General features: G+C 28.9%; 1 protein-coding gene across 2 annotated transcripts in view; it reads right to left on the bottom strand.

The window, feature by feature from the left end:
* Mad (mothers against decapentaplegic homolog 1) overlaps positions 1–21,007 on the bottom strand; it is a 42,172-nt gene extending 21,165 nt beyond the window's left edge. Inside the window, exons 1-5 of one of the 2 annotated variants that reach the window (XM_075368313.1) lie at positions 20,873–21,007; positions 19,632–19,958; positions 13,028–13,199; positions 10,318–10,530; positions 1,028–1,146 (exon numbers count right to left, since the gene is read on the bottom strand). In XM_075368313.1, coding sequence (XP_075224428.1) covers positions 1,028–1,146; positions 10,318–10,530; positions 13,028–13,199; positions 19,632–19,904 — 777 coding nt within the window. In that variant the 5' untranslated portion in view covers positions 19,905–19,958; positions 20,873–21,007. Of the gene's footprint in view, positions 1–1,027; positions 1,147–10,317; positions 10,531–13,027; positions 13,200–19,631; positions 19,959–20,479; positions 20,824–20,872 lie in introns of those variants that run through there. The other variant, XM_075368314.1, reaches the window with a different exon arrangement.
* Positions 21,008–27,572: the final 6,565 nt, after the last annotated feature.

Here is a 27,572-nt window from a genome sequence, read left to right as displayed (position 1 = left end):
ATTTCAAAAACAACCAAGATTTTTTTAACAAATTGTAATTTCTGAAATAGGCCTTAAATTAATGAATGTCAGGACTATTTAAAAATTTAAATTTCACTTATTAATAAAATAATAACAGTAATAAACAATTTTTAAAAAAATATGTCATTATATAAATCATTTACATTAATCAAACAATAAGTACCCAAATTCCCACACTCATACTACTACGACACCACTTTTTGCAAGCCTTCTCAAAGAACCCTTACACTAGGACCCCATCCACTTTTATTTTTATTAACCTTTAAACATGATATCCTCATAGGTTTTAAAGCTCTGGATAGTCAGTCGCAGAATTATCTTGCTGAAGAGATTGTAATCACAAGGTGAGAAGACCATGCCCAGAAGGATGACTGACTCTTTCACTTGGAACTGTTCAAGAAAACTTCATGGACCCATAGAGTGGGGCCGCAGATGGTAACATGAAAGAACAATAGTTTTTGTAAGACACTTTGTTAGTTTTGGATTGATTTCTAAAACTGCTTCAGAATTTCATAATTAGCTTCTAATGTTACATGAAATCAACAAAATTCCATTACGGCCCCAAAATATTGTTGCTTTATTAGCACTGAACAGAATATTTGGCAGATAGTATGTAACAAAATTATAGATTGCTTTATATTATAGATTAATGGTGATCCTTGCACATGAGCCATGTTGTTAAATTAAGCATTATTTTTAATGGCCAATACTATTTAGTAATTTTATTTTTTCCCACAAAATTTCATTGTAATGTAGGAAAATTCTTGCAAACAAAAAAGAAATTTAACAAACCCTCTTTTTAAATTTCTTCTAGGAAAAAACTTAAGCTATAAGGCCATAATTGTACAAAATGATAATTATAACATCAAAAATTTCAGCTAATTAATTCTTACTAACTATAAAAAAGAACTCAGCACGTTAAGTATAAGTAATACAATGCAAATGGTACACCAAGCAAAATCTCGAAAGTGAATAAAACTGTAAAAAGATAGTATCTAAATTTTACCTGATATGATACTGGTGCTACTTCAGATATAGAACCAGTTTCCATAGCAGCCGAGTCTGCTGGAGGAGAAGGTGCATGTTGACTGTCTTCAGGGGGACTATAGGCAGGTGGTGGTGTCTCTGTAATAATAAATTAGTATAGAAAATTATATTATTTGGCAGCTGCTGAAAATCAAAACATTTTAAATAAATGATGGTACAACTAATCTAGAAATTAAGATTACGATATTTTAGCTAAATAATTTAATAAATAGAATGACTTGAAAAAAATTAATTTTAAGTGAAACTCTCTTTGGAGATTGGTTTTCAATATACAAACATCCGGTTTTAGTTAATTGAAAAAGTTAATACCAAATTAAATAAACTATATTTTTTTTTTTTTTTTTTTGAGGGCGAAAAACGCTTGTGCGTTATCATCGCCCGGATCCTTTTTTTATATAGAAAATTAAATGTTTTAAAACTATTCTAAAAGATGAATAAAACTTACAACTAATATCAAAGGTAAAAACTAATATAAGATCAAAGTAAATAGAATTTTACAAAGTCCAAGATGGGTGTAAAGGGCCCATTCTTGGATAACAAAAGACTAAAAAAAAACTAAAAACCATAAAAGATCTAATATAAAACTTAAAACTAAAATAACAAAATGAAATAAAACTTAGAACTAACACAAATTATACAATTAAAACTAGGTTAAAAATAAAAATTAAAAAGTTGAAATAAAACATAAAACTAACATTACTAAAATCTTACAACTAATATCACAGACAGTCTTTAAAATATTAAAAATAAAAAATAACTATATAAAATTTAACAAATTCCGATAAGGAGTGTAAAAGGCTCCTAATCGGATAAAAAAAAAAAAAATCAAAAACTCAGAAAAAAAGAAACTTATTAAAAACTCTTCCAGCATTAAAAAATATACGCAACAATATTAAATTTTTTGCATTAACCCAGCACTTCGAAGAAATAAAAACAACCGGGTTAAAATTTCATTATCATTGCACAAGACACCACGGATGTTTCTGGGTAGATTAAATTTATGATGCAACGCCGCATAACATATGCAATCCACAAGTATATGGTGCACAGTCATGGGGCAGTTGCATCGTGCGCATAGGGGTGCTTGTCCTCTTATCATCAGGTAATCGTGTGTCCTATCCGCAAACGACAAAGGACTACTTCCTCACGCCGAGTTTTTCTGTATGAGGTGTCCCATGGTAACACAGAATCTTTAATCTGTCGGAGTTTATTATCAACGGTAGCCGTCCAGTCACCTTGCCACCATGCTCTCAGTGATTGTTTTACACAATTAATAAAATCAGAGGTAGCAATTCGGTTGGTGAAAGGAGGCTGATTACATGCTTCTTTGGCAGCAGAATCTGCATGTTCATTACCTGGAATCCCTACATGGCTAGGGACCCAGCAAAAACTTAATTCTGTGTTGCGATTATTCAACTCAGCGATTGCGTTATAAATTTCAATGACGATAGGATGTTTAGAATAAAAATTTTTTAAGGCATGGAGAGCACTACACAAGTCACTGCAAATAAGAATTTTTCTATATTTAGGGTTAATGATGTTTAGAGCCTTATTTATAGCGTATAGTTCAGCGGTAAACACACTCGTAATACCGGGGAGACCAAACATATAAGTTCTCTCATTGACAACAAAAGCACACCCAACTGTATCGTTTTGTTTAGATCCATCAGTGTATACAACCGCGTCTGGTTTCATCTTGGAGAGAACACACTGAAACATCTGCTAAAAGACAATAGATGGTGTTGATTGTTTATTGTATGTAGTCAGGTCAAAATTAAAATTTATGAGGTTTATTCTCCATGGAGGATATGAGCACGGGTACATAGGAAAGAATGGCGGTGTGTCAACATTTATATGCTGCAGCAGACGCCAGGTACGGACACCTACAGGTGCAGTACGACGTGGATGATCCTCATACTTTCCTAGATTAGGATTTCTAAAGACTGACTCAAGAACCGGGTGATTTGGCTGTCCTCTGAGACGAGCAAAATAAGATAATAAGAGCTGGTCTCGTCTATCCCAAAGTGATGGTTCACCACAGTCTACAAGTAGGCTTGTGACAGGACTTGATCTAAACGCGCCTGTGGCAAGCCGAAGGAAAGCATGATGTACGCTATCCAGCATTTTAAGAACGGTTTGACGAGCTGAAGAGTAGGCCACACAACCATAATCTAAACGGGAGCGAACAAAGGAATAGTAAAAACGTATCATACATGATCTATCGGCTCCCCAGTTGGTGTTAGTAAGGACTCGCATCATATCTAGAATTTTGGAACATTTTGTTTTCAATTCTTTTAAATGTTTGACCCAAGTAAGACGGCTATCAAAAAATAAACCTAAAAACTTGACGTAAGTAGAGATAGTAATAGTCTCACCGTTCAGAAAAATTTGCGGAATAGAAGGGTTTCGTAGCCAAGAAAAAACTACACATTTTGTTTTTTCAGATGAAAATGTGAAACCAGTAATCCTGGACCAAGCTTCAAGGTGAGATATAGTGTTCTGCAGTAGTCTCTCTGATGTAGGTGCCGAACGGCTTGCAATGTAGATAGCAAAGTCGTCAGCAAATAGAGAGCATGAGACAGGAGCCTGAACACATTTGGTAATATCGTTTATGGCTACAGAAAATAAGGTGGCACTTAATACACTACCTTGGGGCACTCCATTCTCCAAGATGACACTATCTGAGAGCAAATCATCCACACGAACACGAGCCGTTCGGTGATTTAAGAATGCCCGGATAAAAGCAAGCATATTGCCCTTGATTCCCCATTTTTTGAGAGTGTTAAGAATACCATGTCGCCAGGCTGTGTCATACGCCTTTTTTATATCGAAGATAGCGACGAGGTGCTGCCGATTTAGGAAAGCGTTTTGTATGGCTGTTTCCAGTGACACTAAATGGTCAATAGAAGATCGTCCTTGTCGAAAACCACACTGTTCTGGAGATAGAAAGCCATGTTTCTCCAAGTACCATGTAAGTCTGCGGTTTACCATTCTCTCCATTATTTTACACAAAACGCTTGTTAATGAAATAGGGCGATAGCTTGAGGGGTTCGTCTGGTCTTTACCAGGTTTTAGTACTGGTATAATAAATGCTTCTGACCAGCCGGGTGGGAAGACTTGTTCGGAGAATAAACCGTTGAAAATATTCAAAAGTTGTTGTAGTGCCGAATTAGGAAGGTGTGAAAGCATGGAAAGGCGAATGTTGTCCGGTCCAGGGGAAGTGTCCCGTGAATTTTTAAGTGCATGTAACAATTCTTTAAATACGAATGGAGTGTTTAATTCACCAACCAAATCACCAATGTTTAACGATAATACTTCTATTTGTATCTTGTACCGTTGAAAATCGTTATTATATGATGAGGTGAGAGACACCGAGTGGAAAGATTTTGCTAGACTATTTGCCACTTCCGAGGATGATGAAAGGAGTTCTCCTTCATCAATAAGACCAAGAATAGATTGTTTCGGTGATCCGAAGATTGCATGAATTTTCTTCCATACAGTAGACGTGGAAGTAGTGCGTGAGATAGTGCTCACGTATTTCGTCCATGAGTTCCTCTTAGCGTCCAAGAATACTCGACGGCACACCGCTCTAGCCCTGCGGTATAAATTTAGATGTTCTGTTGTAGGCCTACGATTAAATTTACGTAGTGCCTGCCGTCGATTCCTAATAGCATTTTTGCAATCATCGTTCCACCATGGAACGAAAGGACGTCTAGGATTATCCGATGTTTGTGGGATATATCTGTTGGCATTCTCAAGTATCATGGACGTAAAAGAAGAATACTGGTCGAGGATGTTCGCTCCATCGTCATACTGAGATTGGAATGCTTTATGGTATCCGTTCCAATCTGCCTTTTCAACAATCCATCTCCGTGGCCTTCTTTTAATCTCGCAGTCTACACCAAAACTAATAATAATTGGTCTATGATCACTGCCGTGAAAGTCATCACAAACCGACCAATTAAAATGAGGGAGCACATTCGGTGAGCATATGGAAAGATCAAGATTAGATACAGTACCAGTTGATAAGGACATGAATGTGTGTGATCCATTATTCAGTAGGCAAAGGTCAAAATCTTGTCTCAATCTGTTTTATCATATTTCCTCGAGTGGAGCAGAAGGTTGAGCCCCAGGAAATATGATGGGCATTGAAGTCTCCTACTATTAACGATGGAGATGGTATTTGTGTGAGGAGATTTGAGACATCTAAAGCACTGAACTCAATGTTCGGTGAGAGATACAGATTGCAGATATGCAATTTGAAAAGTGTGATGCCAACACAAAGACGGTTTTGTCCCCCTTTTCCAGTCGGTGGTCACTCTCATTTAAAACAAAACTTAGACTTTACGAAAAATTGAATAGTGATGGTTCAGTATTTGAGATAAGCACTAATGGCCTGCTGATGTTCATTCTCCGCAAAATGTCAAAACTGTCAGAGCCACATTGCTGAGGAGCTCAAGCAAATTACAAGAAAAGCAGCAGCACGACTTGGGATTTCTAGGTGATCTGTGCAGCGAATTTTAAAAACTGATTTGCATTTGTATCTGTATAAAGTAACAGTTACCTAAATTAATGGTTGACAACAAACATCAAAGAATGGCAATCGCTGAATGAGCTGTGAACCAAGACGTATTGTGAAACAATGTTTGGTTTTCAGATGAGGCAGATTTTCACCTAGATGGGGTTGTTAATAAACAAAATGTGCATTTTTGGGCTTCTGAAAATCCACATGAACTTCATGAAAAGAGGCACATCACGCTCCCAAGAATTACGGTATGAGCATCTCTCTCAAATCATGGGCTAATAAGGTCATATTTTTTTGAAAGTCAATGAACAGTGAACGTTATCTAAACATACTGTGTAATAATTTTGTTCCTCAGCTTCTTGAAAAAGGGTTTAGATTAGAAAATGAGTGGTTTATGCAGGATGGAGCCAGTTCGCTCACAGCTTATGTTGTTTCAGACTTTCTGCATGAAACTATTAACGCAAATGTCATTTCAAATCAATTTCCTAATCGTTTTGCATGTGGACAGAACTGGCCCCCCCAAACAGTCCTGACTTGAATCCTTGTGATTGTTTTCTTGGGGGATTTCTAGAGGAAAAGATTTTCCCTAAACATCCTTGTACAGTGATGGAACTGCGAGAGCTGATTATTGAGGCGTGTAATGAGATAACTGAGGATATGTGTCTTCAAGTTATTAACAACATAACAGTTCGTATTGAAGAAGTTGCTAGACATGATGGTGTTCATATTAAACACATGATAAGCAGAACATGATTTCCACGTATATAGTAAACACGTTGTATTTTACTTTTCTGTACTGATATTCCAATAAAAATTTTTTTTAACAAAACCAAATGTTGGATCATCTCATGTGCCAACTATATATACCTTTCATAAACAATTTCAGGGCAATAATCAAAAGCTGATTCGAGATCTATCATATTTCTTAAAGGTTGAACTCAATTTCAAGCATACAAATTGCTCTTCAAGTCTTTGAGAACATTCTGGCATAGATTTACGCTATCCATGATCATATATTCTAGTACCCTAGAAGTTCTTCTTTCTATCTCTGACCTCGCCAATATAGACGTTATGAAAATAACAAATTGAAAGTTGCATCTATGACAATTATGTGTATGGTTTATCCTAATTGAACTTCTTAGTTCAGTATATAAACATCTAGTGATATTTTGCTCGCGTGAGGATGATTTCTCACAGATCACTGCCAGATTAGAAAGTGACATTAAATTTAATATAACATAATAATAACTTTCTGACGAAGTCGATACCAATACTGAAATTCAATATTCCTCAAACCATCAAAACTTTGCTAAAAATGTAAATAATCATTCCCTAAATTATATTATCAGACTAATTTGTTTTAAAATATAATAAGATAATAACACAAACTGATCTTTTATTGATAGACATTAATTTAGTAATTCACATAAGTTTCTTTAGCAGTCTATATAGACAAAGAATGATCAATGTAGATAATGACATTAAGTTTAGCAAAATAAGGTTTAGGTTATTTATTTATACATTCTTTTTTTTAATGATTTATTAAGTAGGGAGATTGGTGAGGTGGTTTGAACTGTGATAAACTTCCCAGGGGTCAAAATTTTGTAACGATTGGTTCAATAATTTTCGCAGTTATCGAGAACAAATGAAAGACATTTTTTTCTCTACAGAGCAGCGAAATGATTCACCTTATTTTTTCTATACACTACCAAAATTTCAATGTATCAGCACCAACTGAAACATTGTTATAACTTCCATTTTCTCAATTTCTGTTTCCCAATGAAGGCAATTTACACTAGATCTCGTATCAGTGAAAATGAGGATAAATTGATGTATTCATAACACAGTAGAGTAGCATGCAATTAATCTGAACACACATATTTTCTTTAATGAAAAGTAGCTTTATTTAGAAAAAAGAATCATACCTGTAGAATTTGTGAATATCTAGTAATTAATGTGTCCTCCATTATTAATCACTTCATGTACAAGAGATCTGACATCGATTCAACAAGTGTACTACATATTATTTTTTTAATTTTCATCATGAAACTATACCAATATTACTGTTTAATGAGATCAATTTTTGTGGTAAAATTCATTTTTGAGTCATTTTTTGACTAATGCCCAAAGATTTTCAATTGGTTTTAAGTCTGGGGAGTTGCCCGTAGCCAGGCAACTCCCCAGACTTCAGACTAATCGTTTTGCATGTGGACAGAACTGGCCCCCCCAAACAGTCCTGACTTGAATCCTTGTGATTGTTTTCTTTGGGGATTTCTAGAGGAAAAGATTTTCCCTAAACATCCTTGTACAGTGATGGAACTGGGAGTTGCCTGGCTACGGGCAACTCCCGTATTAATATTTTGTTTTTTGAAAATTTTTTCCACTTTTTTGGAAGTATGTTATAGCACGAAATCTTGTTGGAACACTCTGTTGCCTTGTGACAATTTGTGTCACAACCCTTTCCTTCAGAACCTTGATACATCCAATCATTTTCAACATACCACCTACTGGAAGTAATGAACTAATGATCTTAAATAGGAAGAAGTCACTCGCGAAACTGGCATATCAATTATTAAAAATAATAAGAATCCAATAACGGGCTTACAAAGTAGAGGGAGGAATGAAGTGGTTTCCCGCTGGTTTCTTTACTTACCTGAATATTATACTGTTTCATACCGGCATGTTAATCTTTTGGAAATACAAGCAATATTAAATTGTATAAATAAAACCTTTTCTTTGCTCACCACAGAGATTGGTTGTACGAAAAAAAAATTATTATTTAGAAATATTTATCTGATTATTGTTACTGGTATCTGAAATGCTTTTGTTATACCCTTAAGAAAGGCTGTGATATTTTTTTGAAAAAAACAAATTTATTATACACAATATCTTCACTATTGAACGATACAGAAGATTTCTATTTTAAACTTTTTCTGTAGACTTAAATATTACAATATTTACACACACACACACACACACACACACACACACACACACACATATATATATATCTGTTTATTACAAAATGTATTGTTAAAAAATATAAATTTAAAGTGAGAAAGCCTTCAAGTGAGAAACAATCCAAAAAATGTTTCTGGGGATATTTAACTGATTATTGGATAAGAGCCGATGATTTATTTTCATCTGATGCTTTTCTAACGTATAGAACTGCTTGTCCCTGAACATAGAAATATGACTTGTTTCAAACCATAACATTTTTCCAGTCTTCTTAGCATATAGTTAGCACGTGCTTTAGTTCACAATAGCCTTATTTCGCACATTGCTGGTGTTAAAAGCTGCTTTTTAGCTGGCCAATGAGTTTTCTGACCAATTGCAAGAAGTTGGCATCTAACAGTTGTCAGATGCAAATCTTTTCCACTAGCTGCTAATTCTCAATTTAAGTTCACAGCAGATGATTTTGAATCAAGTTTAATCTTTCTCAATAATAAATAATCCTGTGTTGGAGTAGGTTTTCTTTTATGACCACACTTGCCTTTCCTTTGACGTGAAATGGAACCAGTTTCTATAAATTATTTTAAAATAGCATTCACTGTCCTTCATCTAACACCACACTCATAAACTATTTATCACTGTGTCATACTGGTATGCTCAGAAAGAGAAACAATTTTCAAACGTTTTCTTGGAGTTATGTCCATTATACACTCAAGTACAGAGAACAAAAATATGATTTTGTAGTAAAAAATGAAATTAACTTTCACAAAACACTTTTTATAACATGTTGCTAATAACCTCACATTACACAGACAACTTACAAGAATGGGTATGGTGAAGCAGTGTAACTACAACATAAAATAAACAAAAAATTCCTTGAGTTTTAATTAATGTGTACACTACTGTATATAGGTGCATTTATTTTGAAAAAACAGGGTAGTCCTTTTCTATTGCACAGCTTCTGTTTAATTCGTTATGAGAACTAATGAGTTTTCTTATTTTATTTTTTTTATATTACAATTAGAGTTTTCTAACAAATTTTTTCCAATTTTTATTTCATATAAACATTTTTTAGCACCTCATGAGGTTATTATACATTCTCAACCAAATAACCACAATTATTTTTTTTTAATGGGCTGGGTTAATGTAATGTTTTGCCTTATTTCTTCATCGAATGTGATGACCTATTTGGCTAAAATTGTTTTACATTTTTAGGAAATAGAAATCATTTCATGATCTTTTATTTATTTACAGAATATTCAAGCAGTAATATTCAAAGAGCTAGATTATGGTGTTTATTAAAATAAAAACATGATTTATTGAAAATTAATATAATTAATTAAACTTACTTACTATTTAATTAATTATAATTTATATTTTTGGCATAAAAAATACATACTGATGTAGCAAAAACACTTTCTGCATAATAACAATAATTCAAACATTCTTTTCATAAAATAAAATACTCTTCTGAATATAAAATTCATGAAATATTCTGTTTAAGAAATTTACAAATTGAACACTGTTTATGCTTACGAAAAAAAAAAGAAAAAACAAAAAGGCCTTAACTTAAAAGAGAAAAAAATATCATATAGGCCTACAACTATACACACTCTATTATTTTTACAGTCATAACTGTATTTTTTCAACAAAAGAGCTTCCAGAGTTGAATACATACATGACAAGCATGGTTACTGCTGTTAAAACACTTTTATTTTTTCCAATTAAGTACGATGGTAAGGATATGGTGACAGCTGAAATTTATATTATACCTGGTAGTCCATTAGCAGAATAAGGACTATGAGGATTAGATGTATTAGCAGGGCTAGGTACACTGCTAAGTGGTGAATTAGGGCCAGCATTAAATCCACTTGAAGAATAAGAAACATTATGTGGCATTGTTGGCTCTGGCAGCTGTTGGAATGGCAGGAGAGAATGACCAGGGGCAAATTCACTATGTCTTGGAACTAGTACAGGAGGAAGAACTGAAAAATAATACAAGTTAACAAATCACACACAACTAGAACAGAAAAGATGTATGTTAAAAACATACAAAAAAAAAAACAGTTAAAATCATCAGTAAACAAAAAAAATTTGATTTTAAAATATAAGAATTGTATGGTTCAAAATAATTTTTTCAATAGTTATTTTTGTTTAATATTTTCCTAATATCTATCAATATCAACGATATCTAAACATACAGATCTTGTATCTTTTAGACTTGCACATCTACCTGATGAATTCTTCTTTGATGGTGGATATGATAAATTTAGTTATATTTCATCTGAATATTTTACATACTTTTACAATTCAATTTCTATTTCTTTCCCTTAAGTCCTTTATCCAAGATCTTCTATCAAGTATGACTTCTACTTGCTTTTAAATTTTTATTGTTTTTCCAACTGCTAGAAACTTCTTTCTCAGCTCATACTTTTTAAATAATAATTAACATTGTAACTACTACACTTGTTTCCTGAAAATATAATAAAATATATTTCTCCGGCTGTTTTTTTCTTTTTAATAATTATCTGTTGCTAAATAAAATCTACTACGATAGTCTTGAACAAGAAAAACCTTGAGCAATATTTACAATAATTTTTCTTAATTATCTGACAACTACTCTTTGTGTAACATAAATTCTTAAAAGAAATATATATTTCCAACTAAGAGTTATTTTCTTTTAATTTCAAGGTTTCTTTAGTAACTAAATGTTTTAATTTAAGATTCACACTTATACTCTGTTTACTTTATTGAAAATATGCATTTTTATTTGAAAAATGACATATATATTCACGTGTTGAGACACAGCTTCTGACAGTTCATTCGACTCTGTATGATACACACAGCTCCTGACGGTTCACTCGGCTCCATCTAACTGTAACAAGACCAGTATAGCGGGCCTGAGTAACAGATTCCTACCAATTATTATGAAAGTAATAATTAGTATAATAATTTGAAGAATCCAGAAAGGGTCAAAAAAGAGAACCCTGTTATATAAAGTATAGGTTTGTTTAACAATCGTACTTTGTTATACTGCCTACTAACACACAATGAACACTTGAACGGTGAAAAGAGACCAGGTTTGGAATTTGACTGTTCTCACGCTTTAACTTGGGTCCTGTCCAGCAGGTAAAGAGGCTAGCAGTATAAATAGCCCAGTAAGACCATCTAAAACAGAGTTCTATTAGAACCAGTCTGCAAGACATTACAGCAATAGTCCCACAAGGGCAGTTCTGCGAGGAGAGGCTGCGAGTTGTGTGGGTTAAGACTAGTGGTTTCTTTTGTTAATGTATCTGAATTCTAGTTTTGTATTTATCTACCTGGAATAAATTCCAAACAATTATTTATTTAAAACTCTATCTTGTGTGTAACCTGTATTTATTTTTAACTACTGACATTTATCACTATCTGGTATGTAATATTTTGATTGTTATTCAGTATTGATTACATTACATATTTTACTCTGTTTTTATGTCATACTTACGGTTTTGATTATGTATTATGTCATGTACTTTGTTGTTACTAATGTGTAATATTATTATCGTTTACTACTATTATCCTGATTATTATTGTGGTTGTAATTACTATATTAATATTTGTGCTCATTAATTGCTTTATAATTGTCAATTATTATTATAATTATTGTATTTATCACCATTGTTATTATTATTAATTTGTCTGGTTGTAATTATGAACATTTTAAACCAATAAACTGTAATTATATAAACATTCTAAATTTTCAATCTCTCAATATCCTGACTGAGCCGCAAAACATGTAACAATACTATATGAGTATAAGTCGGGGTTCCGGATTAGAACTTGGCAGTCTCGTTCCATCGCTTGAAAACTCACACTGTTTTGCTATAATTCATCATTCATCACTGATATACTTGTAAATTACATAAACAAAAACTACAATAAATACAATTTCTACTCATAATTAATTCAAGGCTTTTTATTTAAATAATTGAACCAGCATATAATTAAGTACATGAATAATTCAACCTAACCAAGGTACCTCACCAGGTGGCAGTTATTTGACATCATGTTTTGGTCAAAATGATGTTCAGTAGTTTTAATATGACTATACAATGATATCTAATGTAAGCAAATTTCATATGTACAAGATCTTTTAAATAAATACTAACTTCAAGTTTACATTTACTATCAGGAAACATTATCAACAACATAAACCTCTAAAAGGTAAAGAAGACCTAATGACAAGAAAACTCTTTATTATCTTTTAAACGATTTGCTGCATTCATAACTATTTATTTTGAACAGAAATGTTAATTTAGTTACAGTGTTTTATAAATGAGACATAAAAATGTGTATTTCATCATGATTGCATTTAACTTAGCAATCAGCATTGTTATTCACCATTAATTACATTGCTATCAACAACATTATAAACACTGAAAATTAAAAGTGACTTATAGTAAGATATTAATATTAAGCAATAGAATTATAATATAATAATACCTGGGCTCTCAACCCGTTTATAATGATAAGGATTAATGCAGACTTCTTTCTGTTTTGCAGAAAATGGATACTGACAGAGATCAAGAGGTTTCAGTTCATGATGAGACTGCAGGTCAGGCCACCTCCATACTCTACAATAAATTACATGTGGTAGACCCTTACGATGAGAAACCTATACATAAAAAAAATATAATAAACTAAAACATTAATTAAGCAAATTACTCTAGAATTTCTATAAATAATAACTACCAAAAAAATTCATAAACAAAATGAGAGCTGAAGATCATTAACTTTCTAAACTCTCATCAAATGCGGTATAAGTTATAAAAGTTACATAGTCCTTTGTTATTAGTTATTTCCTTTAAGTAATTCCTTCAAATAGAACAAACTTTGGTGTCAGGTTTTACAAAAAAGAATTTCAGTTAAGTGTGGTAATTACATCCTAGTAGTATCAAAAAAATCATTCTTACTTTCACTGGATTATGATAAAAATTTCCAATTAAGCCATGCTACTTTAATCTGATATTTGAAATTCTGAATGAACATAAAAAATGTTTTCAAAGCAATGTTAAAAAAATTACCAATATTATAAAGTTATTGGAACTTAAAATTGTACTAAAAGTAAAAAAATATATACTAGTACTGGAAAAATAGTCAAAAAATTAGACCAGCTATATAGATGACAAAGGCAAAAAACAATTACTGAAACTTTTAGAAACTCAAGCTGATTTAAAAAATATATCAGCTTTATTGATTTTAATTTAACTGAACTTTAATGATGTTCATGCAGAAATTATCAAATACAAAAAGCTGATGAAAAATTATTTCTATTTTTATAAGGCTTGAAAGAAGGAAATCAAATTCTAGATCCATTAAAATTTCAGATATTTCAAAAATCTGCCAATTAGAGTTTTTATCTTCGACTTCTGAGCTGCAGTTAGCACTATTTTAGAATTTACCACCAAATTCAAAAATGACTTTGAAATGAATAATTCCCAACAAAATGGGGATGGGAAAAAATGTTGCAACCTATTAACATAACAATCTAACGTCATTTTATCTGGTGGCACCAGATTCAATTTTAAATTTAGTTTCATGTGGTTGTACAAGTGAGAGCTCAACAAATCATCGCTGTTTTAAATTCAGATTGTAAAATACCGTGTGTAAAATATGCCAAATAGCAAGTCAATAGAAATTGATATTAATATTATTATTGATAGTGATGGAACTAATTTTAAAAATTAATGCGGAGATGATAATGAAGAAAGAATTGACAATGATGATGAAAGCATTTTATAACTATTTATATAATACTTTGCGTAACTATTAATAAATAAATATTTTTTAATTAAATTAATAATTTAAGATTATGTTAAATTTTGTAAAAACTTGTCTGTTAACTTTAGTAATCATACGCATTGTTAAAGACTGTTCAAAGCAGCTACCATGACATAATCTAGGTTTTTTGCATCGCATGAAATATACATAAATGTTCAAAGTAACCTAACTGGGTCAGTTTTGGTCTTGCAGAAAAAAAAATTTACTTTGAGAATTATAAGGGCTCAACTTTTTTTTGAAAAATGAATAATTTTGAAGTTTTTCTTTAAAAAAAACCGATTCTTCACCCCCTTACTAGGCCCTGTAAAACCACCCCTAGACTCCCAATAGAGGTAAGCTCATCTATCTTCAAACTTATGGTTCAAAGGACCCAAACACAAAAAAACTAGTTTTATGCAAATCTTTTTCTTTACTGCTGTTATTTTTCCCATACTATACAGGAAAATTAAGAAACATAAATTAAGCTACATAATAACATTTACAAATATTTTATAAAAATATTAATACTAACAAAGTATTTGAATTAGATTCTTCTGCAAGCACTCTAAAACTCATTAAAATAAAATAATAACCTAATAACTAATTTTAACTATAAAACAATCTTCGTAACTAAATATAGGAAAGGCAAAAGAAATAAAGATACGCAAATACATCACCAACAGACAAAAAATTAGAATGACACTAAAAAACGAAGACCTAAGATTTCAAGAAAAAGTCTTAGCCAAAAGGGTTCCAAGATATTAGAAGAAAGGAGGAAAGCCACCATAGAAACAATGAAAGTATATTGGAAGAAGAGAAAAGGACAAGATACATGGAAATAGTTTGATCTAATGAATGTATCCCTAGGTAGGTGAATTTGATAAAAAAAAAATAGATTATTTTTGAAACATTACAAAAACAGTACTTCTACTTAAGTTTAATCCCTACTTGGATCAGTTACCACACCCCTTATGAACAGAAGGGAAAGAAATAACTTTTTACTAAAAGACAAGATATAGCATGAACTTAACTAACACAGATGCACTGTGATAAAATTTAAATGAAATAAATGTTTTTATTTTGTTTTTTTTGTTATAAAACTTCCACAAAAATATTAATAAATTAAAAATTTCAACAAACTATTCAGACATTGGTCTCCAATTGTTATTCAACAACGGATTTTGTCTACTGCTGATAATCAGCTGTCTCTTACAAATTTTTTTAAATATTTGCACCAATAGACCCATTTCATGACTTTTTTCCAATCAATGTTGGCCAAGGCTGACTTCTCCACTCTTCATCTATAATAAGTTAATGCTCCAATCCAGTTTCAATTTTTTTTTTTTAGTTAGTACTAGATATCCTAAACTGCAACTAGTCCTAACAAATCGATTTATATACACTGGCTCTTTGGTGGTTTTTGATTTAGTATTTGTGTCTACAAGGACAGAGGCCAATTTCCTAGACATAACTAGTGTAATGCCAAAGTTATGATTATATTCTAACAGCACAGCTCTATCTTTATATTTTATATAACCATGCTTCTTTAAGAATTAAATAGATTTTAAAAATTTAGATTGATTTAGGAAGTAATAAAAATAATATTACAAATAGTAAGCTAAATAAAATAAAATATTTATAATACAGTAAAACAATAAGTGATCTTTCCAAATTTAGAAACTATCTTTAATAATGATATATTCCAACCAGCAACTAAAGGCTGAAGCCCAGTCTGAATTACTTTTATAACAGATGATTCTGAAGACATGAAAAATGTTGGCTGAACAGAATTTCTATAAAATATTTTTCTAAGCCAGGTTTACGTTAAGATAATATAAGAAAAAGGATTAATAAATCGTAAAACCTGTTCCAAGAAGATCTCCTAAAGGAGAAAATTAATCTAATTTTATAGAGAATTATTATACATCAAATTGAAGGGTTCTCACAAAATTAAATGTAATAAAAAATATTAGGTACTTACGTATTAACGCCACCGCAGCTACAGTTTTATTTAAAATTGAGTATTTATTTTATTGAGTCTCTTTATTAATTTTAAGAAATGGTTATTTATATTTATAAAATAAATACATAGACTGTTTTGAATCTATGTTAAACTCTATATCAGCCCATTTTCCACCGAAATCCGATTGTTTGTTTTTAAATAAAGCTGTAGCTGCGGTGGCGTTAATATGTTAAGTACCCAATATTATTTAATGGAAACATTTCCTGAGATCTGTATACATTATTTATTTCATCTATCAATTAATAATATAATTAAGACATAGGGGGAGCTTTGAAGCTGTTTTCCCTCCTAAATGATGGATCCACAGTTGTATAGTGTTAAAAAAGCATTTAAAAACATTATACAGACATCTTAAAACTAGGTCTAAAATTAACGAGTCAACTAAAATTAAATATAATAAAAACAGAAAAAATGTCAAGGGTGGTTTTCAGTCTGCTACTTGTTTGCCATTATATGAAATGACTGTGGATTTAGACACATTAATGCACATCCAAATTTTCAAATTAAATTAATTTAAAAAATTAGTTTTTACAGCTGTATAAACATTAGAAAGACATTGTATTTATTTTATTTCAATGTCACTTTTATTTATGCAAATAATAACACTATTTCAAAGTATACTGTTAAAATACTATTATTTTAATATTTTTAACACTATATTTAAAATAATATTGTAAATTTATATGCATGTATTAAAAAGGATGCTTATAACAATGTTACAATACAATAGAGTAGTATTATTTATTAAATAAAATAAAACTGCTTTTAAATAAACCAATTTAAGTGAATGAATACAGAGGATAGACGCAAGCAATGAAGTAAGATATCACTTTGATTTTAAATCGTCTGATACTCTGTATTAGAAGAAAAAATTCTAAAGAGAAAGTAGATTTTTAAAAAATTAACACTGATATACAAACTATTTGTTACTCTGAATCATGTGGATTATACTGTTATATTTCTTAAGATGTACACAAGAATTATTCAAACTTTAATGAAAATTGATAAATAATTAAGTTTGTTACATCGATCAATAAATTTATCAAAATAAAAAAAAGCTATTGTAATATACTCAAAATAGAGTAAATGAAATTGTAAATAAGAAAAAAAAGAAATTTGATAAAATAAAAGATTTTTGTTGAAGAATAGAATTGATTTACAGGTTAAAATTCAATAGAAACTGTAACAAAATATAAAACATTTTTAAGCATTAACAGGTTTACTGAATGTGCAGGAGGCCTAGCTTTTCCTAATGAGCACTTCAGCTACTAGCTTTTGTTGAAATTCCCATTATGCATGCAGAACAGAGTTCCTGGAAAACCCAACAAGTAGTTGGCACTACCAAACAGTGCTCAAAAGTGAGCCAGTTTTTGACAGTCAACACATTTTCCATGATGTAATAGCCAGTAAAATAATCAACCCATAGATAGACAGCTCTGGAATCTACATGTTTTTAATATAAAGAAATAAAATTATGATGTTACAAGTTTTGAAAAGATCAAAGTTATACATTAAAGAAAAGGAACTAGGGGGAAACCAGATTAATAAGGTAACACTAGCTGAAATAGATTAGGTAAAGGGGATGCCTACCTTAAAAGTGGATAACTGCAGCAGTTATGTATAACCTAACAAATTGGATTTGAAAATAGCACAAGCAAGCTCAAAACCAATAACCCATGCCAGACAAACTTTTTTTTTAAGTTGCTGGGATCACCCTTAGGTACATTAAGATGAAGAAAAATTATAAGTAAATATTACCAAAAAAAAAGGCTTAAGGGATAAAAAATAAAAATTTAATCATTAAGTCTGCAGAGCCATTAACAATGAAGGGAATACAAATTTGAAAATAAAAACAGGTGAGAAAAAGAAAAAGCACTAAATGCTGAAAAGTTATTGGTATTGCAATCTTTAACCACTTATTAGCCCATCAGAGATGAAAAATTGAATTTCATCTAATCTTAATTATGCGATAAAATTTCTTAATGTTTCTGAAATACAATAAATCTGGTTTAGAAGATTATCAACATACTGGTAATTTAGTGTAAAAAACCCCACTAGATCTCTCTCTCTCTCTTTTCCTTTATCTCAAATAAATATTCCTTCAATAAAAGGTAATTTCCTAAGTACGGTTATCAAAGAAATGGGAAGTAAAAAAAATATTAATTATAAAGTTTATTCTATTTATCACGTTTTATATTTTAAAAAATAAATAACATATTGAGGTAATTTTATTTGTTTATATTTAATCATATTTTTTATCATGTAATCCTTAGAACAGGTGTGGGATTAATTGAATAACTTCTATAACAGAGAATTTTCAAAAATAATTGAAAATATTTAGTGTAGTACATGTAATGTTTTCCTCTATTTAAGTTTTTTGTTAGGAGATAAAAAAATTTAATGAATTAATATATTTAAAAACAAAAATGCTTATTAAAAAACTAATTAATGTTTACATGAAAATTTCAAAGTAACTTTTTTGGTAGCAAATTAATAATAAACGCTTTGAAAAAAAAAATCAGAAAAGAATGGCCCGATAAATTATTTAATATTTGATTGCTGTAATATGTCCTAATTTTCTTGGCTAAATTTCATTAAAACTAAATCAATTGTGCAAAAGTTTTATTTTAACATTATTTTAGCTAACAATATTAAAGTGCATTCACTGAATAAGCTGTTATAATAATTTATTTAATTGTGTCAAACTATATAATAAAAACCAGAATATATGAATGTTTGCCGGGAAATATAAGCAGTAACAATTTTTTTTGTAGTTATAATCTGTAATTCATATTAACAGTTTTTTTAACAATCATTAAAAATAAAATTAGTAATAATTTTTTTTCTATCAATGACCTCATCCAGTGTATGTCACATTCAAAAGCTTAAAAAATATATAATACAGATAAGCAAAAGAAATAAAAATACATATATTAATCATTATTCCAGTTATAAAAAAAGTTATACATATATTAATTTTTCTATGCATATTTTCTTTGAGCCAAAATAGTCACTAATTTCATAAATTCCATGTGGTAGTTTGTTTTTAATATTGTCTTGCCTACAAGTGAAAAATACATTAAAAATTACTAAATATGCAAACTGTTCATATCAACATTAGAAAAGAAACCAAAACTAAACTAAATCACCTAATGTAAAAAAAACATAATACTTACAAATAAAGGAGTACATAAGGAGGTCATGATGTAGGAAGAATAAAGGAAACATCACAGTCACTTAATTATCATGTTGCAAAATGCTCACCTGCAATCGGCCATCTAAGCTCCTTGGTATAGTTACACATTTACTAGGTTGGCCAGGACAACTAAGAGCACGTTCCAATTCTTCAATAGCTCCTTTTCGTTTTTTTAATTTTTTAACTAATGAATCAACTGCTTTTTCAGCCCACTTTTCTTCTTCATCACCTTGTTTCCAGCCCAATAATTTTTTTACAGCAGGGCTAGTAAATGAAAATAAACTATTTAATGAAGACATGGGGCCTCCTGATCCAGACGATTCTGCCTCGTCTGTATCCATTTTAAATACCAAAACACAGATTTTTAAGGAAAACTATTAAGCAGTTAAATTCACCTGCAACATCAGTGAAAATACTAATTAAACGTAATTAAGCAAAAGCAGCAGATTATAATTGAAATTTATTGACTCCAACTAAGAGACTTTACATTACCTACTGTACTCTAATAAAATAAATCATACACATTTAAAATGTTTCATGATTACTACATTTACCTAATTCATATGAACAGAAAAACTTCAGTATTTTAAAAAAATCACATAAGTGTAGCAGACAAAATTAAGCTGTTTAAAAAGAGAATAAGTATAGTAATATGGCACATTTCTGAGTATTCATTAAAATTGAATTTTTTAAACATTTTAATAAATTAGCCATAACTAACTAAAAATATCCAATTAAATAGAACAAACAAATGTTTCAAATATAAGAAAAAAATATTAATCATTAGAACACTATAAAATCAGGTCCGAGTACAATATTTAACTAACTACAACAAAGGAAGTTAAATTATAGTGAAACGGATAAATAACCTTACAACTTTAGTACAGTGTAGTTGAACTAGTTATGTAAAACTTACCAAAAGACTGAGTATTATTTTGTCACTTGCTAAAAAGTTAGCACATATACTACTATTATAACCTAAAAATATTAGGCTCTGTATTCAACATTATGCTTTAAAATATACACAAATATTCCGAACCGTGCAAGATTTGTTCAAACGATTATCTAATCACGAGAAAGTTAATAAACAGTCCACATAAATAAAACACAAATGTTTACAATCACTTAAAATTTAAACATGTAAATAAATACATAAGTAATAAGCACTGTATCAAAAATTTATGCACCTTAAACAACAAAACTGCAGGATAAAAGCTGCGTCCAGCTGAGCTAATAACAACCATATACTTAACAGTAACAACCATAATTTAACATTAACAACGGCGAAATCATAATAAACAATACTCACTTGGTCAAATCATAATCAAAATATCATATAAAGTATTTTAAACTGAATACTAGAACAAAATAATTGTCCCATTATGAGATAATATCGGTGGGAATTCACATAACAAAACAGCTTCAACACACTGGCGACTGCAAGTCGGGGACTACTTTCAATGTTGAACTGTGTTCATACGCACGACTTCTTTATATTGTAATTACTCACAGTTTTTCCAGTGAAAATGTTCCCTAATGGAAGCACATAACAAGGAACGTCAGTAGACAAAATAATAACCTCAATTTCCTGAGAAATTCAAATGTTCTATTAAATTAACAGAACTATTTTAGTAGTTCGTGAATTCTTTTTAAAAATATAACTGCAGTGCCGCAAGTTAGAAACAACGCGCCATTATTTAAATTTGTTGATGCGCTTTTACGATCTTATGGGCAACCATAACTTGAAAAAAATCACAAATCACTATTATCAGAACACAAATATTTATTAACATTTTATTAATTCAACTTCGAATATAAATTAATTAATGAATAAATAAAATTCTTGAATAACTACTTTAATTGGTCAATTTCTATAATTTGTAAAATTTAAATAAATATACTCATAAATTTTATGGCAATAAAAGCGGAGATTATTTGTGGCACAATTTGTATAGAGTTAAAAAATTAGTGTTTTATCACAGTTCAAATATGCTTATGATGTAATGCCAATGATAAATATTTAGTTGTAAAGAGTAGGCACATTTTACATACATCTTTTTAATAAGATAAACTTAAAATAAATAAAAAAATGCATTTAAAATAAATATGTATAAACCCAAAAATGTGAAATTTACTACTTTTCTTATTTTCCTCATAAGTACTGGGTGTTGAAGCATAATTTTTTAAGTTAGAGAATTCTATGGCAAAGGATAAAGGATTTAAAAAAATAGTTAACTCGGGTAACAATTTAATTTTATTTAATTAGTAACTTACAAATTAAATAGAACAAATTTGATTTAAATACAATCACAGTTTTTAAATCACAATATCAATAAAATACAGTGTTTTATACCAGAAAAAATTTTTCAATAGTTTCTTCATCATATTCCTAAAGCCTCAATATAATAGAAATTCTGCCTATTGTAAGGTTGTATAATTAATAAAAGAACAATTCTTTTTCCCTTGATAAAAAACAATTATTATCCAATAGTACATGGTTCAAAAGAGGAAAGAAACCAGCCATCTATAATAATAAACCTAAAAATGTAATTAGATTAAGATAAAAGGCTAAAAGTATAAAATAATTTACTCATAAACCTAAAAAAGAAAACATATAACAATTATCAGAAAAAAATTATTTTGTTTAGTTTTGTAATTAATACTTGAACACAGTTAAATGACTGCACACATTATGAATTTTTTCAGTAGGAGATTTTAAAAATTAATATCTGAAGAGACTATATACAACAGATGCAAAAGAATCTATATAAAAAATTTAGAAAACAAATCATAAATTATTTTTAGAGATTGCTGAAGATAAAATTAGGAAAAATATTCTAGCTGATAGATGTAAAAACATACTCAAATAGTATTTTTAACCATGAATTTACTTTATCAACTTATTTACAGAAAGATGTCAATTTTTTATAGCTGTTAATACAATTTTTATTTTTTTATTATCTTTTAACAAGGTTTCACAACACTATTTTCATTACCACATAAAATTATTATTTTAAATTATTATTTCCATTAAATTACTATTAATTTATTTTTAGTTCTGATACCACAAAAATAGACACATTTATAAAACACTGTATTTTTTAACAATATTACTAATAATAAGAGTACAAGACAATTCAAAGTAATTCAGAATTATAAAGTATAAATAATATAATATAATGAATGGTAAATGTCAATTCCATAATTTTTTTTAATCACAATTCTATTTTTCTGGTTAAAAACACAATTGTTTTAGCATTAATTTTTTCTATAGATTTATACATCAGATATAGATACAGTGTTAAGAAACAAACTCTTTAAAAAGTTGGTCTGCTAGCTACAAAATATATTTTTTTTATGAATTAAGAATTTAAAGTTGGTCAGAAGTTTGGAAATAGAAAATTAAAACAAATAAAACAAATATATTTTTCTACCTTTACTTTAAATCAACAATCAAGAAAACTAAAGACACTTACTTAGTTCTGTGGCACAATAAAAAAAATTACGAGAAATTCCTGCAATCCAATCAGGTAAAAAAAACAATACCTAAATTAGAAATAAAAAATAAAGTTTTTAGGTACAATAATAAGCCTTCATTAATCATTACTAACACAGTTTCATTATAATGAGACAATGTAAACCAAATATATATATGAACTTTACAAAGAAAAAGTAAACAAAATTATCACACAATCATGTATCATAATGCAGAATTATTATAAAAAATAAATCAATTTAATAAACTTTCTTCTAGTAGCAGATTATTAACCTTTTCTACTGTAAATATGTAACTGGTATATTAAAGTAAATAATAACAGATAAAATCATAAAAACAGAATATGATGAGTTTACTACTTTTCTTTATCTTAGGTTATGCGATTTTCACACTAAAAACTAAAAGTTTAAACTCATAATTATAGATAACTAATTCAAATTATGGCCTACTGGGAAATCTAATTTTATAAACTTTGCTGATATCTTTAATTTAACAATGGCATTTAACAAGAGCAAACTGTACAAGAGACCTGTACAAAACTCTAAATTGAAAAAGTTTTCTTTACAATTTAAAAAAGAAACAGACTTCTATAATTTAATAGTTTATTAATTAAATTAAAATGTTCTTATTGTGGAAAATGATAAAAATGAAAACAAAGAATATGAATGAAGATTTAAGGTACATCCCCTTTGATAAAATATATAATTACAACACAATATTTTCTTAAAGCTTTCTCTAAATAACTGAAAATTATTTTATGAGCCTAATGAAAGTAGAGATAAAAGAAAGTTTTATATACTGTACAACATACAAGGATGCAACAAACAGCTAAGCACCTATATATTGCTAAGAAACTGCTACAAAATTTTTTTTAATTATTATTTTCATTGAAATCAGTCTTCAGTCAGATCTTGAATTGCAAAGCCATAGAAATCTCGTAAACATATACTTCCTGGATTTTATTGTAGTTAAAAAGTATTAATAAACTGTAACAGAAGATTTTTTTTGTATAGGCATCAAGCACCAGTCACCACAGTGACCTTCACATCACTTATTTTACCATTTCATCTTATTTATTTCATTAATACAGAATTTTCTTTTTAACAATATAAACATAATAATAATGAACAGGAGTTGAGTACTGGTATTGTTAGCGAAAGATGTAACAGTTTGCTCTCTTATCTAGATACACAGTGCACTCTATCTTGTTATTCAAGTGTATTACAACTAGTTAATGACAAATGTTTTTAATTTTTTTTCATTATATTTCTATTTTTGTAAAAAAACAAGACAATTAACAAAAAAGACAATTAACTTTATTTAGTTTTTACACAAAATTTTAATTTAGAATTTTGTGAGATAGAAGTAAATTTGCTTATTGTAAGAAATCTTGTAACAGAAAAATTTGTAATAAGTTATGTTCAGGGCTCATGTGTCAACTGATCAAAACTTAAATCAAATGTAATCAAAGAGAAGGTATATATTTTACGTCACAATAATTATCTCTCTAAAGATAACATTTTATTCAATATTTTATGTTATTAATTCATTATGTTTAGTGAAAATTGAAAATATATTATCTTTTCTTTTTATTTTCCTTTCTTGTTATATATATTAAAAAAAAAACAAAAAAAAACTGATGATTATTGTTTTCAACCCAACATATTGCCAAAATAAGCATCATTTTTATTATTCCTACAAACATTCTTAAAATGGCTAATGAAAAAATCCAACAATCCCTCTTAAACAATTGTTTTCAAAATAGGCCCACAACAAACATTCACATAGAAAAAAATTTAATTTCATAACAATAAGTTATTACTACAAACTTCTCCATGTTTTTCTTAATTATACTGAGAAACAAATGTTTCAATCTAAATATAATAACAGATACCTGTTCATTTTTATAGCCAGCTAGAACAATAGCATTTAAACCTTAAAATAAACAATTTCAAAGCACTGTATCAAATAAACTGTTTTCAAAAGATGCGTATAAGATTAATAATAATCAGCTTAATTAACAAGATAAAAGAAAAAATTATATTATTTTCAATAAATTTTAAATGAAAATCTTAGAAACTGACTTTCACCATACCTCATGACAAAGAAAAAGTTTAACATATAAGTTGAAAGACAATTTATCTACTATAATATTATAATAATGTAATACATAATAATTTAAATTCATAAAAATACAGATAATACTTGTATTTATAATAAAAAGTTATATTAAAATAATAATAATAATAATACATGAATAAATTAATTTACTATATTAATTTCCAGTGATAGATTTTCATGGGATCCTGCATCTTCAGTTAGTAATGAATTCTATCACTACATTAAAACAAATTCATTTTATAATTTGTCATTATGAATGCATACTTTTAAAATGGAAAACAATTTTAACAAATTATAAAATGAATATGTTTTTATACAGCTATAGAATTCAATACCAAATGAAGATGCAGGATCCTGTGAAAATCGATTATTGGAAATTAATACAGTAAGTTTAATATGGCTAATTATTGTGTTTAAGTGGTTTATATTTTGTATAATATTTAAGTAAGTACTTATAAAATGTATATATTTTTATGTAAAACATGTACTTGATTAATGAAAAATGTCAGTTATATATTTGTCATCTGTAATAAATAAACTATGTAATATATATTTACAGTACACGAGAAAAATCATTATTACATGACAATATTTTAATAAGAATTAAAACAATTTAAGGAATTTTTTTATTACAACAGATAAGGAAACAAATCTACTGATCTATTGAAAAAAAATTTTGTTTATCCAATTCTAACATTTACAAATTCAGTGTTATACACATTTTGATTTTAAGTCAATTATTTTTAATTATACTTAAATCTTTAATTTTAACATTGGTTTGGTTTTAAAATAAAAAAATCAAAATCTCAATACACTGTATTATGTAATGTTTTAAATGACAATATGTTAGCAATAACTGAATAGGTTAAGAATTTCTAAATAAACAGTATAAAATGGAGGTTGACAAACAACTATTTATACTGAAGAGGAGCAAACTACTTCATAAAAAAATAATAATAGAAATAAAAACAAATAAAGTTTTCTTAATAAATATTTTTTTTATAATAAACTTTTAAGTGTAAGTAATTTTTATAAATTAGCATCATTTAATACGCAGAAATAAATTAGTGTGGTTTAATTCAAATACATTTTTATGATTAGAAAGTGGCATAAAGCCACTCTTGCCAGGAATTAAAACCTGCTCCAATTCACAGAGATCTATTTAACTGACCAATATACTTCCAGACCACTAATTTTAATTTTGGATTACATTAAAACAGAACAATTATTTTCTTGAAGATGCGACTTTTCTTTTAGATGATAAGTAATTCACCACATAAGTTCAATTTTAAGAGTATGCACAAGTGTAAAGAATGAAAATTCTGTGCTACATGAAAAATGCCATGCCTGATTAGAATCCAGAACCTTCCACGTGAGGTTAAGATACTACCATTCTACCACCTAGTGGTAATTTATCTGTTTCTTTTTCTAATAAGAAATTTTATCATAAAAATAATTTTTTAGGTTTTAATAAATAAATTCTGTTAATCTTTCAACCAAGCTTACCAGGCAGGTCTACTCATCATTGCAAATCACTTGTTTAAAAGCTGATTTTCACGGTTGAAGGTTCTGAGGTTCAAATCCTAGTAAAAGAATTTTAGGCAGTGGATATTGGTGTACTTTGGTGGTTGGGGTTCAATTAACCAAACATCTGAAGAATGGCAGCCTGCGTCTAAACAAGACTACACCTCATTTACATTCATACATATCATCCTTATCTCGTTCAGGCCGTGAGTGTAGTTGCTTACTGTTCACTAGTTGAACAGATGGCAACATACACATTAAGAATAAAACCTTTTAATGCAATGATACAGCTAATTTTGTCATTTGACAGATATTAACTTGTTTTTGAGTTAGATTTGAAGAAAGTACCATTTGTGTTGGTATTCTTATAATATGAATATTTTATGAATTAAATGATTTTCTATTATGAAAAACTTTAAGAAAAATATGCATTTACCTTCCGAGAATATTACACATAATTGAAAAATCCATGATATACTTATTTTTTATTGACAAAGTTTCATTAATATACTACGTTTACTGCACACCTTGTTTAAGATAATGAACTGCAATTGCTTTAATTCATGTTTTTAAGACTTCTATTTAATTAAATTTGATTATCTTTTTATGTACAATCAAACATAAACTTACAATGAAGAATCCAATAAAAATATAACTTTTGTACATAAACTATATAAACACAGGAAGTAATGAAGAATAACTGTTGATAAACAAAAAAAGAGTAATTCAAACATATAAAGTAGTTTTTTGTTGCTTCTCTAAAATATGTAAATAAAATAAATTTACAATAATGTTTCTTATTAAATTATTTTAAAAAATAAGTATATTTAATTGAGCAACATGACTAGTTGTAGCTTTATCACAGTTA

Source organism: Lycorma delicatula, chromosome 6, assembly GCF_047948215.1.
Source record: "Lycorma delicatula isolate Av1 chromosome 6, ASM4794821v1, whole genome shotgun sequence".
NCBI classification, from domain to species: Eukaryota; Metazoa; Arthropoda; class Insecta; order Hemiptera; family Fulgoridae; genus Lycorma; species Lycorma delicatula.
The sequence above is the reverse complement of the archived record's forward strand: the minus strand, read 5'-3'. Positions and strand labels throughout refer to the sequence as shown.